The sequence below is a fragment of the Sprattus sprattus genome (genome assembly GCF_963457725.1).
Source record: "Sprattus sprattus genome assembly, chromosome: 4".
NCBI lineage: Eukaryota > Metazoa > Chordata > Actinopteri > Clupeiformes > Clupeidae > Sprattus > Sprattus sprattus.
In genome coordinates, this window is record NC_137923.1 from 41,056,649 (window position 1) to 41,080,302 (window position 23,654).

The 23,654-nt window shown below is 45.3% G+C and overlaps 1 protein-coding gene across 1 annotated transcript; it reads right to left on the bottom strand.

Annotated features, from left to right (window-relative positions):
* Positions 1-9,168: 9,168 nt before the first annotated feature.
* On the bottom strand, positions 9,169-10,506 carry sox4a (SRY-box transcription factor 4a). The gene has a single exon (XM_080836478.1). It carries the CDS (start codon positions 10,286-10,288, stop codon positions 9,197-9,199), a length of 1,092 nt encoding a protein of 363 aa, XP_080692604.1. The 5' UTR covers positions 10,289-10,506; the 3' UTR covers positions 9,169-9,196.
* Between the last annotated feature and the right edge of the window lie 13,148 nt (positions 10,507-23,654).

A 23,654-nucleotide genomic window follows, 5' to 3' on the forward strand; every position in this document is an offset into this window, starting at 1 on the left:
TGCCACTGCGACTCAGGGATGTGCAGGATCAGCACATTCACACTCGGTGTGAGAACAATAACTCCACCATCCCCACTGCAGGGCAAGGGCACTGCAGACACACAAGGGATGCAGAGAGAGAGAGAGAGAGAGAGAGAGAGAGAGGGGAAGACAGAGGGAAAGAAGGGGGGAAAAATCTGGGAGAGATAAAGACAGAGAGAAAGAGAACAGGATGGTGAGAGAGAGTGAGAGAGAAGGAGGAAAGCCGGGAGAGATCAGAAGAGGCAGTGAAGAAAGGGAGTGAGGGACAGCGAAGAGTGAAAGAGACAGAAACAGGGGAAAAGAAAGCAGGAAAGAGGATCCACTATGTGAGAATATGGGACTAAGAGGCAGGTTACCGTCATACAAATCCTGTATGTAGTAAGTTCCTCATTTTCATTACCCACCAAATCCACCACATATCTTTCATGGCAAGGCATAATACTCCTGAGGTTAAACTCAATATCCCACAATTCAAAGGCAGTCCTAAACATTAGCAGTGAGGTGTGAACAAACACGTTGAGCATGCGGATGTTGATCGCTGATGTTTGAAGAAGAAGAAAAAGAAGAAGGATCATAATATTCTCACGTAAACATGGAAGCTGTGCATGAACAGGCCATCTGTTTCCATCTGGTCAACAAATGCTCTGATGACATGCCAAATCATCACATCCCTTGTAAGGTTCAAAACAAATGCGAAGGTGAGAAGAGGAAGCACGCACCCATCCATTTCCAGATAAGTAAGATGAAATGGCTTAATCAGTATTCGAGGAAAAACAACCATAGCTCCACAGAACAGGGAATAGAGAACCTTTTAAGCACCCACCCAAATCTATACAGTTTGCCACTTCAGTAGATGTTATTCATGACAACATTCTTCAATTTTCCAGCGCGTAAAAGAATAGAGATGTGATACTCTAAATCTCATCTTAACACAATGCAGCATGATCTTAGTGTACATCTGTTGTAAAAATGTAAGTGGGATTAGGAAATAACATCATGACACACAACCAACCCCGTGAATGTCCTTTTCATCAGTCCAAAAGTATCTCAAGGCATAAGCGATGAGAAATGATGCAGTACGTATTATTTAATGATGACATAAGAATACCAAGCAAGATTTTAATAGCCGCAGTGATCATGTCCGTCATGCTGACGGGGGGAATGGGGTCATGAGTAATATAAATGCCATAGCACAAACATGAGAGGATGGGGAATACACTTCACTACGGTCTAGAGCTGAGAGTGGCTTCTTCATTAGCCAGAGCTATAGGATAAGCTTACCTCATACTGTACCTGGCCTCGCTAATGTACAGGAGGGGAATTAAATGGAGAGAGGAGGAGGCAAGCAGGACCTCAAACAGACAATACCGCCAGTGATGGCAGCCACCCTTTTCACAGGGCTTTCAGCCTGTGACGAGCTTGCCTTTCACACTCGGTGATTTATGGGTAGTAATTACTCTAGAGCCGGTGACATCATCTCACCATGCAGGCTGCACAAAAAGTGACTAATTAGCTTCGCTGTCTTCTAATGCCAGCAGCGTCTGTTGTTTTCTTATTCTTTTTTTTTCTTTTTCTCCCTCTCTTTTTTGAGCCGGTGGTGACACGGCATGTCAAAACAAGATCCACCATCCCACAGCCATGGCAAACCGAAATTCCCATTGGATGGCTTCATAATTAGCGTATTCGGTGAGCAAATAGAAAGTATGAGGGGCAGAGAAGCGATGAAAGCCTGCACTCCGGATGGCAAGAGATGGATGCCAAAAGTGATGGTCAACGGGACTGTTATTAATACGTTACGCACTGGATCACAAGCAAACTGCGGCGGTGGAGAGCCAAAACAACACCTGCCTGGATGATAGGAGAGTATTGCGTCAATCCTGCATTTCCACATTTTACACAGACACACACAGACACACAATCACATACTCGCACACTCTCTGTGTGTGTTTGTCTCTCTTACACACAACCACACACACACACACACACACACACACACACACACACACACACACACACACACACACACACACAGACAGAGAGAGAGAAAGAGAGACAGAGCCTTGATCATTTGGCATGTGATAAGCACATATTTCAACTTCAAAAACACCAGGCAGTGGGCACAGCTGGGGTGCTCTTTTCCATAATGTCATTACCCCACTTTCAAAGGCTTAAAAACTGACAAGACTCTCTTTTAAAAAGTATAACTTATGAGCCATCATACAGAGAGTCATTATAGATAAGCAGTGCAGAATTTTAGTTTCTTAAAAAAAAATGGCAGTGGAATATTGTTGATATCAGGAAGCATGACCACCCTTTCTTATCCAGAATAGTGCACATGTTAAGAAAATCGATTGTTTGCAATGTGCCCCTACAATCCATGATACAACCCTATAGCTGTTTCTGGTGCCCTAGTTCACTGTTCATTCAGTTCACTGACACTATTTAATTCAGTGCCACAGGTGCTGGGAATTCACAAGTAACAACCTCCACTACAAATGTAATTCAGTGCACGTGAGTGAAAACCTCTCCCCTCCATTCATCTTTGTGTTAATGTACTCTCTTATCACAGCGGAAGGTGTGTGAAAGGAAATTAGATGTGAAGACCACATCTTTTCTTTTTTTTTCTAGCAAAATAGATGTCTTGAGGATGTTCTCTCTTTAGTTCTATCGAAACACAGCTGTTACTTAGAATGATAGTCTTTGTTGAATTATGAACAGTTATGACAAATCATAATATTATAACAGATAAAAATGGACATATACCATTGTGGAAATCGTCACACCATCCTACATCAGATTTTGGACAATGTATAAATAATCTATGCAGCAAGCTCAAGAGCATTTGGAATGATATCATTGCGATTTCATTGGCTTTTCATGACATCATTGCAACACACTCTAGGGTGTTGTCCAATCAACATGGAAGCGTGTCATCACACACATTTTCGAAACATAATGACCGTGAGAGTTTAAGAGAGAAAAACCCCTAACTTTTCATGTCAAGTAGATGATTGGTTTTCGGAAGGGGGTGATCATTACACAGCCTTTGTCTAATCAAAGTGACGCTGTCCAGCTCAAGCATTGCTGAAAAACCTGCAAACGCCGCATCACCATCGGTGCTGAAAGCTTTCATCGCAGAAACGTTACCTAGTTTGTGTCTTTTGAAAGTCTAAACTGTTGCTGTAATGACGAGATCACAATTCTAATTCTTGCCTTACAAAGCATCTTTATTTAAAGGCATTACGTAAACCAAGCATGCTTTATCAACAAACATTACGTTCATCCATGCAACTTAAAACTGAAAACAATTTTGCACGCTATCTGACCCGATGTTAACTTCAACAAATGGAAACATACCTTGTGGCCAGATTCAGTCCATACAATGAGACATCAGTCCATTAAAAACAGTTTTTACATCTCTTTCACAGTTGAGCGGGTCTCATGCACGAACATAATCCTCCAAAAACAATCCATCCAAAATGTTTTGGCAAAACTCCCAAAGCCTCAGGTAGGATTCAGCCGGCTAATTTGAGAATACTTGTTGATTCTTTCCATTGAAACAGGTATCACATTTTATCCACGGTGATTGTTTTCAGTTAGCACTGGACTAGTCTTGGTATAAACAAATATCTAATTTCAAATGACCGAAATATCTGAAAGCCACGTGTTCCCAAAACTTTAGTTGTCTGCCTATACACATTTAAAAAGAATGCATACAATACACTTTCCCCCTAATTCCAACCCATGCAATTGGCATGTATACTATTTATCCAAACCTCTCCAACTACATTTAACTAATCAAGTAGGATCATGTTACAAAAGAAAAAAATACTTAAATTGAAAATTCGCATTTCTCTTGTAAGACCTTCATGTCTCTTTTTGAGAATTGTGAGAGTAAATTCAATGCCACGAGCATATCCAAAAGCTTCCTGTAGAACAAAGGAATGCACTCCGCTTTTGTGCGCAACTTTCAGGGCTAACGCACCAACTCCAAGCAAGTTTTTTTGTGAGGAGCCAATTCGCTTTCTCTTCATGAAGTAAACGAACACTACTTTTAAGTAACAGTTTCTATATCTAACCCAAGATATCGGGTACTCTCAAGAAAACAAAAGACTCAATAAGTTCCAATGGTGTTTTTTTGAATAGTGTTATGAAGTCTCTTTGTCTACACGTGTGGAGACGACGTATTGGCCGCGCCTCAGTCATTACGCACGGAGCCCCGCCCTCTGGGTACAGCGAGGCGCGGCATTGTGGAAGCCAAGTCCTTCCCATTGGCAGAAAGTTCACCCACATCTATGATTCTCATGGAGCACATTCATCTCCTGTTGCTGAATAAGTGAGTAGAGTAGTCTCAGGGTATCATCGCACTCCATACAATCTAATCAGAGGGGAGGGGGCAGCACAATACTTACAGTTGACTTCTTCAGTCTGGACATGCTTTTGTTGTTCTGAGCTAGTAGGGCAGCCCACCTGAGTTTCAAGAGTCTCAGCAACAGGTTGTGACCTCAGGCACCTCATTCATCACTCTGTCAGATTGTTTAGAGAGAGTTGGCCAGTATGGTGGAGAGGCATCATGGTGAAATGCATACCATGGTCTATTTTAATCTGACCATTAACAGTGTATGAAGTAAAGCAGTGTATAAAGCATGGACTGTCAGGCAAACACCAAACTCATGGTATGTGGCAATTTCAGTAATACATTCTTCCTCAAGGTACTCTGTTGTGTCGTGTGTACCAACTGCGAGTGTGTAACAAGAGTGTGTACAAAGGGTTCATGCTTTTACCATGGCAAGGTAGCAAGAGTGGCAATACAAATACAAAATACCCCAAAAAATACAAAACGTTTAGAATTATTTAAGATGACTAAAGAAGATGCCACTAGACTGGAGAAGCATAACCTTGGTGCACAGTATCTGAAAGGGTGGGTGGGGGGCATTCATCTTTGAATTGCTGTGGCTCCGTGTACCAGAATAACACTGGATTGGAAGAGGAGAGAACTGATGGCGGTTGAGAGACTATTTGAAGTAAATGTATTCTATATATTGTGGTAGTATATTAATCATATATTCTATCATCTAACAAGTATAAAAGTGATTCAATTTAGTATAAATTAATATTATTTCTTCTTCAAAAATAATAAATTACACTGTATTATTCACACTCTACAGCCTCTATTCATAAGACATGGGTTGGTGGTCATTATGTTATCATGATTTGAATGAATTACTTGAATTGAATGGTTCAAGCCATTGCTCCCTGGCTACTTTAGCTGTGCAGTTTATTGATCCAATTACTTCTGTAAATGTGGCATTTAAATAAATGGCTCCAATTGCACTTGAATGTTGCATACCTTTGTGAGTGGTTCTGAAAGAACAAGACGATTCTCTCTCTCTGTCTCTCCCTCTCTCTCTTTCTCTTTCTCTTTCTCTCTCTCTGTCTCTCCCTCTCTCTCTTTCTCTTTCTCTTTCTCTCTCTCTCTCTCTCTCTCTCTCTCTCTCTCTCTCTCTCTCTCTGTTTGAATGCGTGTTAACCTGCATTCATTAAATGGAAATGATTGTGCTCACTGATACCAGACATCAAAGTTTCATCAGATCTATACTTTGGCCTTCATGCATTTTCATGTTGTGCTGTGTAGCAGAATATTTGAGATAGTAAAATACGGAGAATGTCATGTATTATGGAACACATGTAATTATTTGCAACTGTATGACCTGTGAAAATGAACACAAATACAATACAACAGTAATAAATGAAACTATATGGACGTGCTCACCCTGACATGAATTATCACGGAGTGATGGAGACGCCTGTCAGATCAATGCATGTATTAATCTGATCAAATTCATTAATTCATCTAATAAAACCACTGCATGGCTACACCTGTGAATCTTTAAGACACAGCAAGAACAATGATGCACCCACATGCCCCCACATGCACCAGTTCATTTCCTTTCTCACACTCCCGTTTTGCCCTCCCAAATGTGTGGGGTTGTGTGCCCGATAAAATTCATATCTCAGTCCTCCAGAAGCAAGCTGCCACACAACAGCCCAGGCTTCCTCCTCCTCCTCTTGCCCCTCATTTCAATGGATGTGGCGAGATCTACGTTAAATACCCCGACACACCCCTCCCCATCTGCCCACACATACAAAAAAATACCCCAACGCACGGAGAGAGAATTAATTGGTTTCAGCAGCCATACCCTGTGCAATCCACTCAAAGCAGCACCCCCACCCGCCCCGGCCTCCCGGAGGAGACGTCTCATCCGTCTGACACCCCTCCCCCCACAGAGGAACTGTCTAGACCCCTCCTCTCTGCCTGCACCCGCCCGCGGTCGCTCTCTACCAGACTAGGGCGTCAGGCTAAAAGTCTCCTGCTCAACCGTCAGCTGAGACAGGCCAGGAAGATTACCAGGGGCTAAGCAGTCCTATTGCACATGGCCCACCTTAACCAAGGCTTTTTGCCTGTCTGACTGAGTCTACTTAGAAATGTCAGACAAGGTAAAGTATGTAGAAATGTGCGTTCCTTTTTGTCCTTACTAATATCCCCCCATCGTCGCTCCATGCAATGGCTGTCTGGGATTGCACACATAAAAGGGTAAAGGGTGGGGGGCTTGCAATGCTTTTTCCTTTCCTCAGGCTTCAGCGTCCAAAGACTGCCCACAGTAAATGTCATTACCGAGGGTCCAGACCTGCCAACACCCCAGACACCCCCACCACCTCCACCTCCACAGAGGCCCCGATGCCCACAGGTCATCCTACCTCCCCCTTTTCTCCTCTTCCTCCTCCCTGACATGGGTGGCTGGCTGGCAGGCTATCTATGTGTCTGTCTGCAAGCTCACCGTCTGTCACAAAAAGCTTACATAAAGTAATAAGGCAAGCGCTGAGTGTCTGTCTGGAGGCTAATTGTTATGTGCTTTGCCAGTGCCACAATGCATCAGTCCATAGAATGCGTGATCCCATTGGAAACTATGATTACCCAACAGGATATTTTTTTTGCAATATGAATCTTTAATACTAGTCAGCTATACTGTAACTGTCATTGTAGTCTGCCAGAAGCAAGGTGTGAACACAGGGTGGTTTGTCTAGGCCACATGGGTAATGCTGATAATAATAATGATATGAGACTGGCAGTCTCACACAGAACAAGTGTAACACTTGCTTAATCACCCAGTTAAATGAGAGTGGCCATTTGCAGTTTGTGCGAATCCACGTGTGCGATGGCCACGTTGGATGCAGCATTGGCCATCACACGCACGGTACCTCCCACCCACCCACACTCAGTGCATGCGGGAGAGGAACACAGTGGAAGCGGAACGGAAGCATGAATTAACACCAAGGCGGAAACGTTTGGGGATTCAGTTCCAGCTGATTTTATTTCCTTCTTCATGAAAAAAACAACAAAGTTCTGTACAGAGGTCTGACAGGCAGTGACATGACACAATTGGCTGGCATTGAGTTATCTACTCAATAGTTGAGATATGGCATGATTAGACAAAAACAATATTGTACACATCATATTGCACAAAATGAAAACGATAAAAATGCATATAATATATATATTTTTTCAAAATCATGAACAACAACCTTAAACATAGGGATGTGTAAAGATAGAACTTCTAGTGCCTGCCATGGTATCGTCAGACATAAACACGCAGTCTTTGCTTAATATACAGTCAATGTACATAGATATTTTCACGTTGATCATTTTTTGTTTAAAACACAACAGCTCTACATAAACCTGAATAAGAAGTACAAATGCTATTCGCCATGCCATAGTATACTAAAACAATTAGCTACATTTAGCCAACAAGTAGAAAAAGATTAAATATCCTAATACAATTGAGTGAAGCTTTACTTCATTGTTCGCGAACTCAATAGGCATTTAGAATGTGTTTGTAATTCCATCCAGTGGTTAAAACCGAACTTTTTTCACTAAAAAAATCACAAAGATGTTGTTTCGTTTAAAATTCTTATTAAATGTACAGTATCTCCCATTAGGACGCAAAAATGCAGACAACGCTGCCGCTACACCTTCCTGCATGCTCGATTGTTTGTCTTGTTGCTGGAATTGAGATACTGTGTCTTTAAGAAGCCTGTAGATTTGACACTGTAAACATGGTTAGGGGGCAGATTTTAAGACAACCCAACCCCCTGGACAAAAAAATCGGAAATCCAAACAGCGATATTCACCGATTGACACCCCCTCCATAGATTTTGTACAAAAATACACTTAGAAAATAATGAAACATTTAATCTCCTTTACGTGTGAGAAGTCAACATTTAAATAAAAAATGATACAATTCTAGCCCTTCCGTGAAGGAGACGGACATGTGCATGTGTACACGAGACCGACGAGAACAACAACGTAAAAATGTTTGGCCTGTATAAACACGTCAATATAAAATGTCATCTGAGCACAGAAAGATAAAAAGGAGAAAACACGACGATGGAAAAAGAGGAAAAATGCAGAGGGGAAAAGTACACGCCTCTGGCAAATTTTGGTCCTGAATTGTAGTGTAGAAAGTGAAACGCATCTGCGATGCATTTCAGTCCTGAAGTTACAGAAGCTGGTGATTGTGTTCCTTTTTGCGTCATCAAACATTGCGCCGTCATTACATTTAAATTAACAATAGTTAAACTGTTAAACAGTTCTTACATAAATCTCAAAATGAGAGCATGCGTTTCGGTCTGTAAGTGTTTTTAAGCCACCACTTATGGTATATAAACCCATGTCGATGATGGGTGAGAGACTCTCCAACGTTTCACTTGTGCACCACCTCCAATTCTTCGGCTGGTCAGACTTCTGTCCGAGTCCCTTTTAATCAAAGTACAGTTCATTCAGGGAGACAACCTCAACTCGCCCCGGTGCGTACGTCCCAGTCTCACCGCCTGCTTCAGTAAGTCACTGCGTCTGGGGCACACACTGGCATTATCATCCCTCCCAGCTACCAATTGAGCAAGCTAAGCATTTTCATTTGCGCTCTTGTCAGAGGAGAGGGCACCCATAGTCATAGTTCTGTAATTTCAGACACACGTGGATCGTGTGGTTAACGGGGCGTTTTCAGGCTTGTTTCAACGGGACTTCTCAATCCTGCCAATCTTTACGAAAGTCATAAAGATGTTATCACAAGCACTGGCTGTGTTTTCTTATGGCAAATCGGGACTCTTTAAGCGTTCAATAAGTGAATACTAAGTTAGAGATGGTCGACTCAAGCCAGTCCCCTGATATCATTTCGCTCACCTCGGGGGTGCAGTAGTCGGGGAACTCAAAGTGGGAGCCAGAGCCCGACTCGAAATTAAAGTCCAGATCTCTGTCCAAAGCCGCAGAGCCAATGCTGCCGAGAGACATGCTGTCAAAGCCGGGGCTCGGGTTAATGTCCAGCAAGTCATCTTCAAATTCTTCATCTGAGGATGAGGACTGCGATGAGGAAGAGTGTGAGGCAGACGGTGTCGGAGATGACACCCTCGTGTAGGTCAGGCGCGTGGCCGATGGTGTGCTTGGAGAGTCGTCCCCATCTTTCCCGCTGGTCACTCCGTCCTCGTACAGGCTGAGGGGGTCACTCGACTCGGCCGAGCTGCTGAGGGTGGGACTAGCTGGCACAGCCACGGAAGGTGGACTGCTGTCATGATTTCTCCCTCCGAAGCTGTGAGCACGCTTGGCTGGTTTGTCTGGTATCTGCTTCGCTGCTGAGGCTGACTTGGTCTTATACAAGGAGTAGTGGTCTGTGGGGACGGAGTGAGAAACTTGCTCAAGTGAGGTCGCTTTAGCGCTCCCCAGCCCAGACTTGTGCGTCCGGCTGAGGGGTTTTGACCCACTGGCCTTCTTAGATGAACTCTTGCTGCTGCTCCTGTCCCCCTTGTCACCCACCTTGCCGCTTGGCGACTTGACTTTCTTCCGTGGCCGGTACTTATAGTCTGGATAATCAGCCATGTGCTTCAGTCTGAGTCGCTCGGCTTCCCGGATGAAGGGAATCTTGTCGCAGTCTTTAAGCAGTTTCCAGCGCTTACCGAGCCGCTTGGAAATCTCAGCGTTGTGCATGTCTGGAGACTGCTCCATGATCTTGCGCCTCTCGATCTGCGACCACACCATGAAGGCATTCATCGGCCTTTTGATGTGACCGGTCGGGGTCTTGCACCATGCAACGTCCATCTTATCCATCGAGCTTGGGGACCCGGGAGTCGGAGATGCGTCCATGTCCAAGTCCATCTCCCCAGATTCGCCGGGAAGCACGTCAGTGTTGTCCGTGTTGATCGTCTGCTCAACCATCGCGCAATCTGATCACATGCGCTTTAAAAGCAAACTGAGTTGAAATAACAAAAAAAATAAATAACTCAACCGGTTTAAATGTTCTGTTGAGTAAAACCAGCCTGCTTGTCCAACAGTCAGAGTACGTCAGAACAGTGAGGCAGTAAGCTAAGTAGCGATGCAGTGGCCACACGCGTAAAAAGTTAGGGAAAGAGTCTGCTGTTCGATCCGGAACTCTGTCTGTTTTCGTGTGAGAGCACGGCCTAAAACAAAGCACCAATATCAATAAAGTCTTAAAAAATCCCAGTGCCGTCTAACATCTGCGGCAAGCAGTTCAGCTGCCGGTCCGGCTGAATACGAGTCCGGTGCCGCTCTGGGCAAACAGCTGCAGAAAAATGTGGAACTTTAACAGGAGATACGCCTTGTCTTCTGCAAAGGCTGCTTTAACATCATGCATGAAGGTTAGGCGATTGCACACTTTCATAGTCCGATCTATCGCACACTATTCACAACTTTGTATAGTTCGTGTAAAGCCGCTTCACAGGGATTTATCCCTTTCTGAAGGTATAAAGGCAAGGGAAAACAGCCAATCCGCTGCTGTCTCCAGCCTGTCTTTGGCCAGAGACACTCCCCGCCTGCGCTCATTGGCTGAATATTGTATCTAATAATAATCAGCACATGCAATGAGGAGCTTTCTGACTGACCTCATTCCATGTCTGCACGGCAAACTTATTTTAAAGGTACATAGTGTACTTTTCTTCCTTCCATATAGATCATGCTTGGACACAGACTACATTACACTACTTAAGTGAGCAAAGTGTGGATAGGTGATTGTGATATTAGATCATGTATGACTATGGTTATGTAAACCACGGCGGATGCCACAGTTGAGTTCTACGAGGGAAAAGAAATAAACATGAACTCAACAAGGGGACCCGCCACGGGCAACATATAGAATCGCATTTATTTATTAAAACGAGTAAGTTGTTATTTTTTTAATGAATGCATTTTAAGCGACGCAGATAAAAAAAAACACGAACACCCCTGTGTTCAGCTAACGGCATCATCTGTGCATCTCGTTAACAGTGTCAACACGCACAAGTGTTAAGCGTTAACCTGCGCGGACAGAGCGCCCAAGAATGTTTGTTTTCAGTCAGCGGTCCAGAATCCGCTCTCGCACTCTCGGCATAGCTAGAATGCAAGGAGACGCATCAGGCGGTTTTCACTTCCCTGACTGCAAATACTCGCGATGATCGGCTTCACCACAATAAGTGTCAAGCCCAATCGTTCCTTTCACAGAATAAAATACATTTTCACTTTACAAGTTTTTCTTCTTTTATTTTCTTTTGAACAACTAGCATACCTATTAGTATAATTTTAAAACAACATCTTGTCTGATAATCTGGCCATAAACATGCTGGAGAGCACACTGACAAGACCTCCGTGAAAAATATTCCCCTTGCGTTACCTTTTGGGCTCACACAAACAGCACAGTGTATTACCACATATTTTCTCCCCACCGCCAGATGGCGTTGTACAGCTGAATTGAAGTCGATGTACTTGTTTTCTTTTGTTAGCATAAAGATAAAACAGTGTGAACCATACATATAAATAATTACATAATGTCAGTGGACAAGTTTGTATAGTATATCATTGTTAACATTGTGCTGATCACACTACTGTGGAGGAAAAACAAGCTACCAGTGTAAGTAAAAGCCTTGTCCTCATTGAACTCTATTCAAATATCAGGCTACACCCTCCTTACCTCACGTTGTAAAAGGAAAATGCACATTTTAAACTGATCAACAACAACGGATTAGACTAGACGGATATGACAAGATAGGCTTCAACATAGCTTTTAAAACAAGACAGTCGACTAGTAGAAGCGGTTAAGGGAGCAACGCGGACACGGTTATTTATTCTGACGACAACAGGCAGGAAGAGTCACCAAATAGCTTTTAGTAATGAACTCACAGGCCTTCAATCACGTGCTGTCTGTTTACACGAGTAAACTGCCCTGGCACCAACGTAGTTTGTGATACAGAGTAGCTCTTTGTCAATGGTCTGAAGCCTAATTTATACTTCTGCATCCCTCTCCGTCCTCGAAAAAAAAATGGGCGGGCGGGGGCAGGCGGTTGATTCAGAAAAAATTGAACGTACTGATCGGGCTTACATACTACTCCGACGGCTATGCGTCCTAAAGCCTATTCAACCTATTCAACGCCAGACCGCTGGGTGGGGTAACTACTGTTTGTCGAGCCCGTAGCTACCACATAACCTCTTTATTGGAAGTCATTGATTGTTTTTCCTCCCAACTGTCACTGACATGACACGGATGCTGCTTCAAGACCTGTCGGGCAGGTGCAGTCACATGGGCCTTGGAGACATGTAGCACAGTCAAGACTAACATGTCTAATGTTATATATTCACTTGAGTAGGCAAATGTATCTCCATCGTGGTGGTCATTTTTTTGTGAAAAACATTGCGATTTATAACAAAACGATATGCTTATCTTACATACAATTCAGAAACTATTATAAAACGATCCAATAAAATGAATACGTTCTTATTTTCTTTGGTATTTTTGTCACATTCATACTGCAATGATCGCTGGGTAACCTTTGAATAACTACAACGCTATGACAATGCACTCATTGGCCACGAGACGGTTGCCCTTGTCAAAAAGTGGTAACGTGAATGTGTCACTATGAAACAAAGCATGCACACTTCGAACAAAATTACCCCCCAAACTCTGAGGACAGGGCCAGAAAAATAAACCCACGGTATTCATCATACATCATACATCATGCAGTGTTATAGTTATATCAGACACACAGCAAGAACATGCATACCTCAACATACAGTTGTGGGACTGCGATTTCAACCATGAATATGTTGGAAAAACACATACATTAGCACACTTACTAATGATCATCTGCCAGGCTCTCACACACGAAAAGTTGATTCCAAAACTCTCGAATTTAAGACAGAGTGGACTGACAAGTAGGCTATGCATTTGTGCTGCTTGTGGGCAGGACAAACCCGATGTGTTTAATCTGCAACGAGACGGTTGCCCTTGTCAAAAGTGTTAGCGTGAAACGTCACTATAAAACAAAGCATGCACACTTCGAACAGAAATACCCGTAGAACTATGAAGTAAGGGGCAGAAAATTAAACCCACTGCAGTCTTCATACCAATCCACATTGTAGTGTTATAGTTATATCAGAAACACAACAAGAGAACTAACAACTAACAGACAATGGTTGATGGTGGAGCTGCTGGACTAGTTTGAGTTATAAGCAGAGGACGTGCTTGTAGCGATTTGAGCGACAACTACAACAACAACAGAACAGGAGACAGGTGGTACGTACGTTTACTAGATTTTCCGCTAAATCAAGCGTTAGCGTATTCACAATAACTCTCAAAAGTGTGCTGCTAATAAGTACAACGTTGTCGTGCCGATTATGCTCTCACACGCCACCCTCATTGAGGCAAAAGTAATGTTTGACTCAAATGTCTTTCACTGCCGTTTTATGTAAAGTCAGTCATTCTAAATAGGTTCTACACATACATGAAATACATTTCCTATTTAATAGATGCAAAGTAATTATGCTGCCAGCATTACTCCGTAGCAAATTACGTTAGATGTCAGTTGAAGCTGGTTGGAGAAGGCACTTTCAACACCGAGCCACCAGCCAAGAGACCAACAGTGGTCGGGAGAAATGTACTTTTCGAGGGTTTATATAAAATACGGTAGCCTAATGCTGCATGCTGTGCAGCTTTGTAGTTTACCAAAGTCGTTGTAGTACTAAAACATTTTGACAGAAAACAGGAAATGTGAGGTCCTGACATGTGTGATTCCGGAAATGATGTTTTTGGAAATGATGTCGTAAACTGGCCAATCACAGCCAAGGGGGTCTCCGACTCTCTCCGTCTCTTTAAGAAAAGTTAGAAAAAAGCGTTTGTCTCCGACCAGCTCTCCGACGGCTCTCCGACGGGTCGGATGGGCGGCAACACCTGGGTGAAGGTGTTACCAAGGCGTGCCAAGGCGTGCCAAAGTGTCCCTCTACGACCAAATCGGAGAGAATCGTAGAAGTATAAAAATGCCTTGACGGAGGTTGTTTACATACGATAACACAAGGTCTCAGCATCCACTGCAGTGCTCCTCTCTGGGTCTACCACTGAATATAATGTAATACAATGTAGAGAGTGCTGGCCATCATCTTGTAACACTTTACAGGGGCTGGTTTATTAAAAACACAACGGGTGAAGGTTAGGGTGAGATGTCTAATGTTTATGTCTCCCAAATAGCCAACTATGTGGGCATTTATGTTATTATACTCAGGTAGTTACATTTAAAACCTTTTCAACATTACTATAAACTGCTTCCTCAGGAGGTTGGGTCATCCGATGAACCAGTTAGTTGTCACTTCACTTGACTAATGTGTGCCTGGACAAGATGGCAAACAATAAGGGCATTGTGCCAGTGTGGTGTTTATCCTCAGTCCTAGAGCGCATTTCAGGGTAAGTTGTGAGCACAACGCTGGCAGCAATAATGCGGCTCCTGTGAAGTGGATATTTAACGTGCCGATTATTAGGCACAAGTGTGGCACTAAGTGTTTAAACAGGTGCGCCACGGAAGGCCTCGGCTCTCCTTATCTTTAAAGGAGGCAGCTGGCTAGCGAGGCCCTGTCAACCATTTGATAGCTCAGCACTTTTTTTTTCATCACAACTGGGCATTGTGTGCTCACTCCTGAGGCAGTAGGGAGTTGGGGGTGGTACTGGGTGCAAGGGGGCAAAATCTCAGCCAACTCAAGGGTGAGGGCACCACCTGCACCATTCAGGGTGTTCACCACCGTGAGTCATAAATCCATAGTGAGAGAAAGAGACAGAGCGAGAGAGAAAGAGAGGAGGCGATTAGGGAGTTCAACTGAGTGCCATAATGGCACAGGTGTGACATTCAAATTAAAGGAATAAGACGTCAGAGCGTTTGGGTAGTAACATATGGAAGTTCTTCCTGTTTGCTGAAACAATAATTAATCTGTGGTCATCACAAGGTTACCCTTTGGATATTTGTGGCCATACAATTGGCCGCTAACAGAAAAGAAGAACACACAGTGAGGCCATTCATACTGGTTAAGCTATCCACAGCCTTGTAATTGCTCACTGACATGGCACCCATTGGTTGCTGGGATTGTAGTGAAACGCTCTTTCATGTAGTTCTTTCACTGTACTAGCTGCGCCTAAGCGTAGGGGCATGTAGAAACATCAGCGCTGCTGTGAGATCAAACAGTGTGTGTTTCTGAAAACACAGTAGGAAGCAACAACAGTGTAGCTTTGCAATTCACCTGTGATTGCAGCGCAATCCAACCACAAATATCCCCCCCCACCACCCCTTCTGTCCGCTACCACACCATTCACACTTTGCTTGTTTGTTGCCATGGAAACACCCCCAGTGTTTGCTCTCCAGACATATTCAGATAAAAGACTAGACAATCCCGCCCGGTTTACAGCGGCTTCCGTGAGCTTCGGACAGGGAAATGAGTGCCTTCTTTATCAGTGAAGAGGAAATTCCCTCAGCTCTGTTTGCATCTCATTGTTTTGAATATACTGCATTACAAATCCTGAAATCAGAGTGTAGCTATAATGCTCAGATTCGATGGGTGCTGCATTTTTTGAGCAAACAAAAATGTACTTTATGGTCACGGTTCAGGCTGTCCTGTAAGGAAACTGCTTGGTTGTGAAGTAGCATTTCCAAGTGGCCACACACACACAGTGAAGACTTGAACCAGTTGGGTACAAAAAAAAACATTGAAACGGCATCACTGCGTACAGAGGCTTAGCGAATCCTAGCCAGTTGAGAAAGGGCAGCCAGTTATGGGATAGTCTCAGGGACTAGCGCGGAACAGGGCAGAGTCTGTTGTCAGATGGTGGGGAGTAAAAGTTATTCATTACATCTCTGTCCCATCTCTAACTGCTCCCCTCATTAAACGGATAATTTCACCGGCCTCCCTGGCTGCAATGGTCACACACAATGGAGCCCTTGTGTCAGTATGCGTGTGTGTGTGCGTGTGTGTGTGTGTGTGTGTGTGTGTGTGTGTGTGTGTGTGTGTGTGCGTATGCATAGGTCAGTGTGTGCATGTGTATGCATGTACGTGTGGGAGTGTGTTCCACCAATGGGAGATGGCTAATTTCCATAGAAATTGTAAAAGAGAGAAAGGGCTAAAAGGGTGAAAAGAAAAGAAAAATGGGACTGGAATGACTCCAAAATATTCAGATTGCCTCAAGCCTGTGAGCTGTGCAGGTAGTTTCCCTCTGCGGTGCCTGTGCTTTTGGCTACAGCTCTGGGGGATTGAGCAGTTAGGTAATGTGTTCTCCAGAGACAAGCCTGCCTGGCTACACTAAAAGGGTGGTTAAGCAGGGGAATTGTGGGAAACTCACAGAGGAGGTTGGGAAGAGGGGTGTGTGTGTGTGGGGGGGCCGGGGGGGGCGTGTAGCAGGATGATCAAAAACCACATTAAGAACAACAAGGTCATGTAAATTAGTCTTTTTTTGGGATAGCGATGGAGGGAGGTGGGGGGTGGGGGGGTGCTTGCTGCAGACTAGTGCCCTACGGCTGGAGGTGAGTTTAGAGGATAAAAACAAAGTCATTCTTTTATCCTCTCTCACGGAACATAGGGATCTTTTTTTTTTCATCTCCCGCCACCCCCCCACCTCCCTCCAACTTTCCCACAGATGCTCAGCTCTCTCAAATCTTAGGACCTGGGGACATTCACACACACACACACACACACACACACACACACACACACACACACACTTTTCACCACCTCAGCAATTTCAGAACTGCCCCCCGAGTGTGTGTATAGGACAGATGTCAGGACGGGCGGTTTCAGTGGTGGCGGCGGCTGCTCTGCCACTGCTGGTCTCCCCTCCTCCTCTTCCTCCTCCTCCTCCTTCTCCTCCTCCTCACTCCGGTGTGCTTTTCCGTGGAACCACTAAAGTGGCAGCCCCAGCCTGACAAAGCGCTCCCTGAGCCTCACAAGCTCAAAAGCAGTCACCTTTGCAGCGACCGGAGGTCCTCAAGTGCAGGAAAACCACAGGAGAGGGCTGGGCCTTTGACAGTTACCTAAAATTGACTCTTTGGTTAGAAAAGAAAATAAATTGGATATAATGCTTTCCTTGTTCATTTTCATTTGCGGAGAGGAGTGGTTACGATCAGGACATGATGCGTAAGCAAAGGTAGTTCCAGTTTCTCTGGGGACTACTCCGAAATGACTATGAAATTATATTGAAGTTTCTGATGGGGGACACATGAATGGAAAGATTCAGTATAATGGCAAGGTCAGTGAATATTTTAGTGGATGTGAAATTCGTATGAAAAAGAGACTGGGCCATGTGAAGGCTCACTGTGTCTATGAACAAAACTATCATACTGGAAAGGCTTGTGACTAAAGGAATTCAGTGTTTATGCTGGTTTGGACAGAGACAGAGAGGAACTATCCCCTCCTGACTTTGTTGAAGCAGACTAGATACTTCTGACCAATCAGAGAGTGCTAAGGGCAAGGCCGCTGACCAAGGGACTTGTTGGGTGGAGGAGTTACTTGCCAATCAAAACTCTTCACCATAGCGACCCTGTCTGACTCTTCCTTTCTTCTTTAAGTGTTCTCTCAAGCAGAAATGTGCCTTTTGCAAAAGGTGTCTGAGCAAGTGTCACCATTGCGCAAACAAACAAACCGCACCAAAACAGTCCAAAGGACAAACCGTCCTCAATCTGCCCTCCTCTCTCCTGGCAGGCATGTGGACACGGTGCCCCCCCCCCCCCCCCCCCCCCCTGCTCTCCCCTCATCTTGTCCACCACAGGTGTGCGGGGAGGCTCAGTCAACCGTGTCGACACAGTGCCACACGCGCCGCCTCTGTCCGTCAGTCACAGAGGGGGCGTTCGTGGAGACCAGGCTCCGGCGCAGATGGAGCCGTTTCAACAACAGACCCCATACGGAGACGAAACCGAGGACGAGACGCCACCCAGACGAGCTGACCTACATCAGTCGCTGGCACACGCCAGACAACAAACCATGGAGGGATAGACTGAGAGAGAGGAAGACAGAAAGAGAGAGAGGGAGAGAGAAAGAATGGGGAAGATTATTTTGTGTAATTTTTTCGTGCCATCTTGCCTGGATTTGTCATGTAAATAAATTCAGCAGTTTTGGCTCGTGCTGTCAGTGCAGCATTTGTTATTGTTTTACTCATTGTCTCAGTCTGTTGTACATGTCTGCTGTAAATCTTGTTATTTGAGGCTCTGCTATCATGGCGAAACAGAAACAGACAAAACACGTTTTAAAAGAGGAGCCTAGTTACCCTTACATGACTGTAGAGATTGAGAGTCAGGAGTCGGATATGGCCATATGGCAAAGGCGATTTGCTATGGCGAAATGTGTGTGTTTGTGTGAGAGAGAGTATGGGCGTGTACATTTGACCTGGTGTGGTTTTTGGCAAAAGGGGCTGTGACACTTTTTGGGCTGCAAGTTGATCAGTGGATGTGACTTGGCGATCCAGTCGTCGTTTTATAACGACACTCGACACAGGGCCAGGAGGTAGAACTGGATGCAGGGTGGGTGCGGGTGTGGAGGCGGATGCAGATGCAGAGGCAGAGAGAAAGCAACGGAGAAGAGGAAATCATGACAAAGTTTGGGAGAGAGTGAGAAAGAGAGGCTGCGTGCAAAAGAAGAGAGTTAGAGTGCAAGAGAGAGAGCAAGACCGCCAACGAGACTGAGAGAGCAAAAAAAAAAAAAAAAAGCGAAGAAGGGAGACACAAAGAATGGATCGTCTGAGTTATCTCCCTGCCTTTACGCTGCCGGCTGGGGATGATACTGTGCCGATTCTTTTTCGCGAACGGAGAACACGAGTGTAGCCAGGTGAGCGTGTTGCCCCAGCGACTACCCAGCATCCTCTGTTCCTCGCCCTCATCTCGTTGCGAGGCGGGCGGCGAGTGATGACACGGCGCATCAGCTGATTGCTGTGTCACAGCGTCCTGGATTCATTTATTTAGTTATTTATTTTTTGCAAGAGGCACAACTCTGGCTCCAGCCGCTCTCTCCCAGACGCACTGCGACGCAGCCAGACAATGGAAGAGGAGGCACAGGAAGGCACAGCTGTACCAGCAGGCTCTTTTTACCAGGCAGGGACAGGAGTTTGCCTGCATCGCTCTCTCTCTTTCCCTCCCTGTCTCTTGCTCTCACCCTCCCTCTTTCTCGCTCTCGTTCATGAGCTCTTACTCTCGCCTTTCACATCCAACCCCAAAAAATGATGCGCCTCCACTCTTCTCTTTTTGCGAGACAAGGGGGTTAAGCGCTTTCCCCCACGTAGAACAATCCGAGACGACCATAAAAGACAGTGAAGACAAAAGAAAGAAGTGCAATGTGACAAAAGAAACAACAACAACCACAAGCGAAAGTTGGAATTCGTGATTCGTCTTCTCCGAGGAACAAAAGATTTGGGGGATAGAGCGAGCAGGATTTTTTTTCGGGGAGTTTTTCCTGCCGTCCTCATCGCAGCATCCTCCGCGCCCGTCATGTCGAAGTGAGAGAACAATTTGCACCGCTTCCGAATTTTTCCATCGGACCTTTCGCGGGCGAAACAGGGTTGCCATTGCGAAAACTGCGCATCCAGACGTCAACTTGTCCACGTTGTGGATGGAACGGCTGTCTGGAGTTTGGAGTCTGGCGTCTGGCGGCTGATCACTCAGGCCCGTTTCCACGTTGTTGCTACGGCTTTGGCTCTCACCCCACGGCTGCTCTCCCAGATCTCGGTTTCCAGTGGTGGTGAGGTCCGCTGGTTACCCCCCACCCCACCTCCACCTCGGGGGGCGGTAGACGGTGGATGGTAGACGGCTCTGAGTGTGACACAGACGCGCACGCAGACCCCGGAGCCCCAGCAGCCGTGCATCGCTGCAGACAGCCGGCGAGTGAGCAGACGCGCTGACCTAAATCACATCCAGTCATGTCTGGATGGAGGCAGAGCGAGGGAGAGGAAGAGAGAGGGAGAGAGAGAGACAGAGAGAGAGCAAGGAGGAGAGAAACGGGGAGGGAGGGAGAGAGAGAGCGAACGAGCGAGTGTGCGCCTGAGAGTGTTTCAGACATGTAGAAACACACATACACACACAGCAACAGCCGACGTGTGGAGAGTTCGAAACCACTGCAACGCAGTAAGCCGGTGCACTAGACGAGGACGAACGAGCACCGATTTTACCAAATAAGGATGAAGAAGTTCTCTCTCTCTTTCTCTCTCCTTTATTCTCTCCCTCTCTCTCCCTCTCTGTACCTTTCCTTCCCATCAATCAAGCTGTCTGTAGCTGTGCTTCTTCCTGTGGATTAGCCTGTGTGTGGCACTGTTCTTATCAGTGTGCTGGAGGGACTTGGAGAAGAGAGAGAGAAAGGGTGTGGAAAAAAGGGAGGGAGACAAAATACCTCACTTTCTAACCCCCTTTCCGAATCTCACTCTATCTTTCACTGCCTCTCATTCCCTCCTTCTTTGTCTCTCTCTCTCTCTCTCTATCGCTGTCTTTTTTGTTCAGTCAATGCGCTTAAACAGCTCGTATATATGTATGCAGGAAGCCATGCAGCTGCTGGCAGGAAAGAACCACACCGCTGTCCGTACAACAAAAGAGAGCAGTGCTGAGACTGCAGTCTGCAGTACCCGGTACCTCGCATGAACTGAGGTAAGAGAACCATGCTTCTCTCTGTCTCTCTCTCCCCCACCCCTCCCCCCACTGTCTGACTGCTGCACTGTATTAACCTGCTGACTTCCCCTTGTGTGTTTGTGTGATAACCTCTCATGTCCACCTCCCCATACCACCACCACATCTCCCACATACACAAAATCACATGCACAGACATATAGTGTGTTTACATGTGCGTATCCACATGTTTGTTGCTTCTCCTGCTCCAGGACGCACATCGTGCTCAATCTAAATGAATAAATAAATAGAGATACTTTGAGAAGGACAAGAAGCTGTGCACTGGTGCACTGCCTTTCACCACGATGGTATATGTTGTTTGCCAAAACAATCTTTTTCTTTTCTTCTTGTATTCTATCTTTATCTATTTTCAGACACTAAGATACGGTTTGGGCTGAATTTGAGAGGATTGATTTAAAAAAGAAGGTCCAAATAGCCATTTCTCATAGCTGCCAGTATACAAACATTACTCGGGTGGTAATACAGACAGAGTTGAGTTACAGAAAGAAAGCAGAAGTGCAAACAGAGAACAATCAAAACAGCGCACTGCATCTCCAATAAAAGGGAAGAGATAATGCCTGCTGTTATATCGGCAGTTAGTGTGTGAAAGGTGACCGTGACCGAATCGTTCATATCCCACAACTTATCATGATTTATGCATGGCTCTGACAACAGATGAGATAACATTGTTGTTACGCTTGGCTTGCACGTTGGGTATAGTCCCAGCCATTGAATCGGTCTGGCAAACTGCACGCAGGCAGACTTAGCACAGGTATGAGCGGAAACTCTCAGGAAACAAACTTACCATTCAGCAAATTTGCATTGTCTGGTGCCATAGTTACATTAAATGGCCTTCTCCTTCATCCAGATGGCAAGCTAATAATTTAAGCAAAGTTGAAACCCTAGACACAGACCCACATTATAATTCAAATGGAGATTCAAATCAGGACCAGGATTTAAATGCAAATAAAACAGAACTGCAGGGCCACGGTTGTGTTTTAGGTCATATGTTTTACGGAGCGCTGCGATTTGAAGAACAGCTGTGTTGGCGATAGTCTATAGTGTCAGTATTGGCCAGGTCTATGTGCGTTCACACGGGACGGAAAGTGTGAAAAGGCGTTGGAAATTGTGAGAGAACCCTCTCGAGCTGTTCGGCGCGATGATGAGAGAAACAAGGGTGTCTGTCAGCTCAGGTTGGCTAAGAGGCGAGAAAAGCCCTCAGAACTGACAGCCAGAACCTTCTCGTCAGCGCCAGATTCTTATGGAGCTTTTGCACGACACATGGCTATCCTATGTGAGGGAGTGAGGGCTCAACTTTAAAACACCCATGCTGTGGGAACTTTCAGCACTGCATTTCGCCCGAACGCAACCAGACAGCTTTTTTACAGAACCCACACCCTTCCTTGGAGCGTAGGATCCCCTCGCTCTCCAGTAGATAAATGCAGCAATTTGGCATGTCGTAAAATGGGTAAAATCGTGTCAAAAAGTTTAACTGGGGTGTCAACAATGCAGATATGTGTGACAATTGTTGAATGGTGCTTATGCAACAGCGCATTAATCAATCTGGATGTCAGATTCCCGATGTCTGTCGGCCAAAGTGAGGCCTGGGGCCCTGGGGTCTAGCCCTTTCGTGTCCCAGCTATACTTTAGACTCAGCAGAAAAGTGGGTCACCCTGTCCACAAGCTGCCAAGTCCAACCCTCCTCCATATGTTCTTCAAAAAAAAAAAATGCACACTGAGCTCTCATTTGCCAGTTGCGCTCCCCCTGCCTTGCCACATACCATAACTCTCTCATAAAGCATAATTTGACAGTCTTTCAGGCTCACTTTGAAGGTTGCCCCCCCTCCCAAAAAATGGTCTCCTTTGTTCAAAAACAACTACCGTACTCAATCACTCTTAAGCAACTTCAAAAGTAGTAGCAAACCCTCGGGTGCCCCCCGACTCATGTGAAGGAGCACCGTGCCATGACAAACACCGAACATCTGACTGCAGTTGAGGGTTGGGGCCATGGACCATAATTGTGAGTTTACAGGCAAACAGGCTTTAAATAGCTCGAGGTTCTTATGTTTCCAAAAGAGATGCCTTATGTTGCGGTGAAGCAATAGAAAATAAGGGGTAGGGTGCTAAAGAAACAGAGGATCGGAGAGGTTTAGCATGTATCTCTTTTTTTCAACCCTCTTCTTCTTCTACTCTCTCTCTCTGTCACACAAATGCCCTGTGCGTCTTTTTATCATCCTTTCCAATTAGGGATTGACACAGACGTAAACAGACCAACTGCAATCATTCAAGCCGCTCTTGGCTCAGCTATTCAGGGGCACTGTCATCCATTAAGTAATCCCAAACACACACTCACTCTCTCACACTCTCACACACACACACACACACACACACACACACACACAGGTTCAGTGCTGCCTTGTTCCTGTTCCCTCTCGAATCCACAGCATCTCAAACCGCATGCACCACACAGCCTGGGGTTGTCATTAATGTCTCGCTGATAAGGTTATCTAACTGACAGCAGCTTGCTCTGCTTTGAATGTAGGTCAGCGACATGTTAGCTGAGTGCACACATACACAAACACACACACACACACACACACACACACACACACACACACACAGTCATCAAACATTTGTGCCATCCCAGTCCT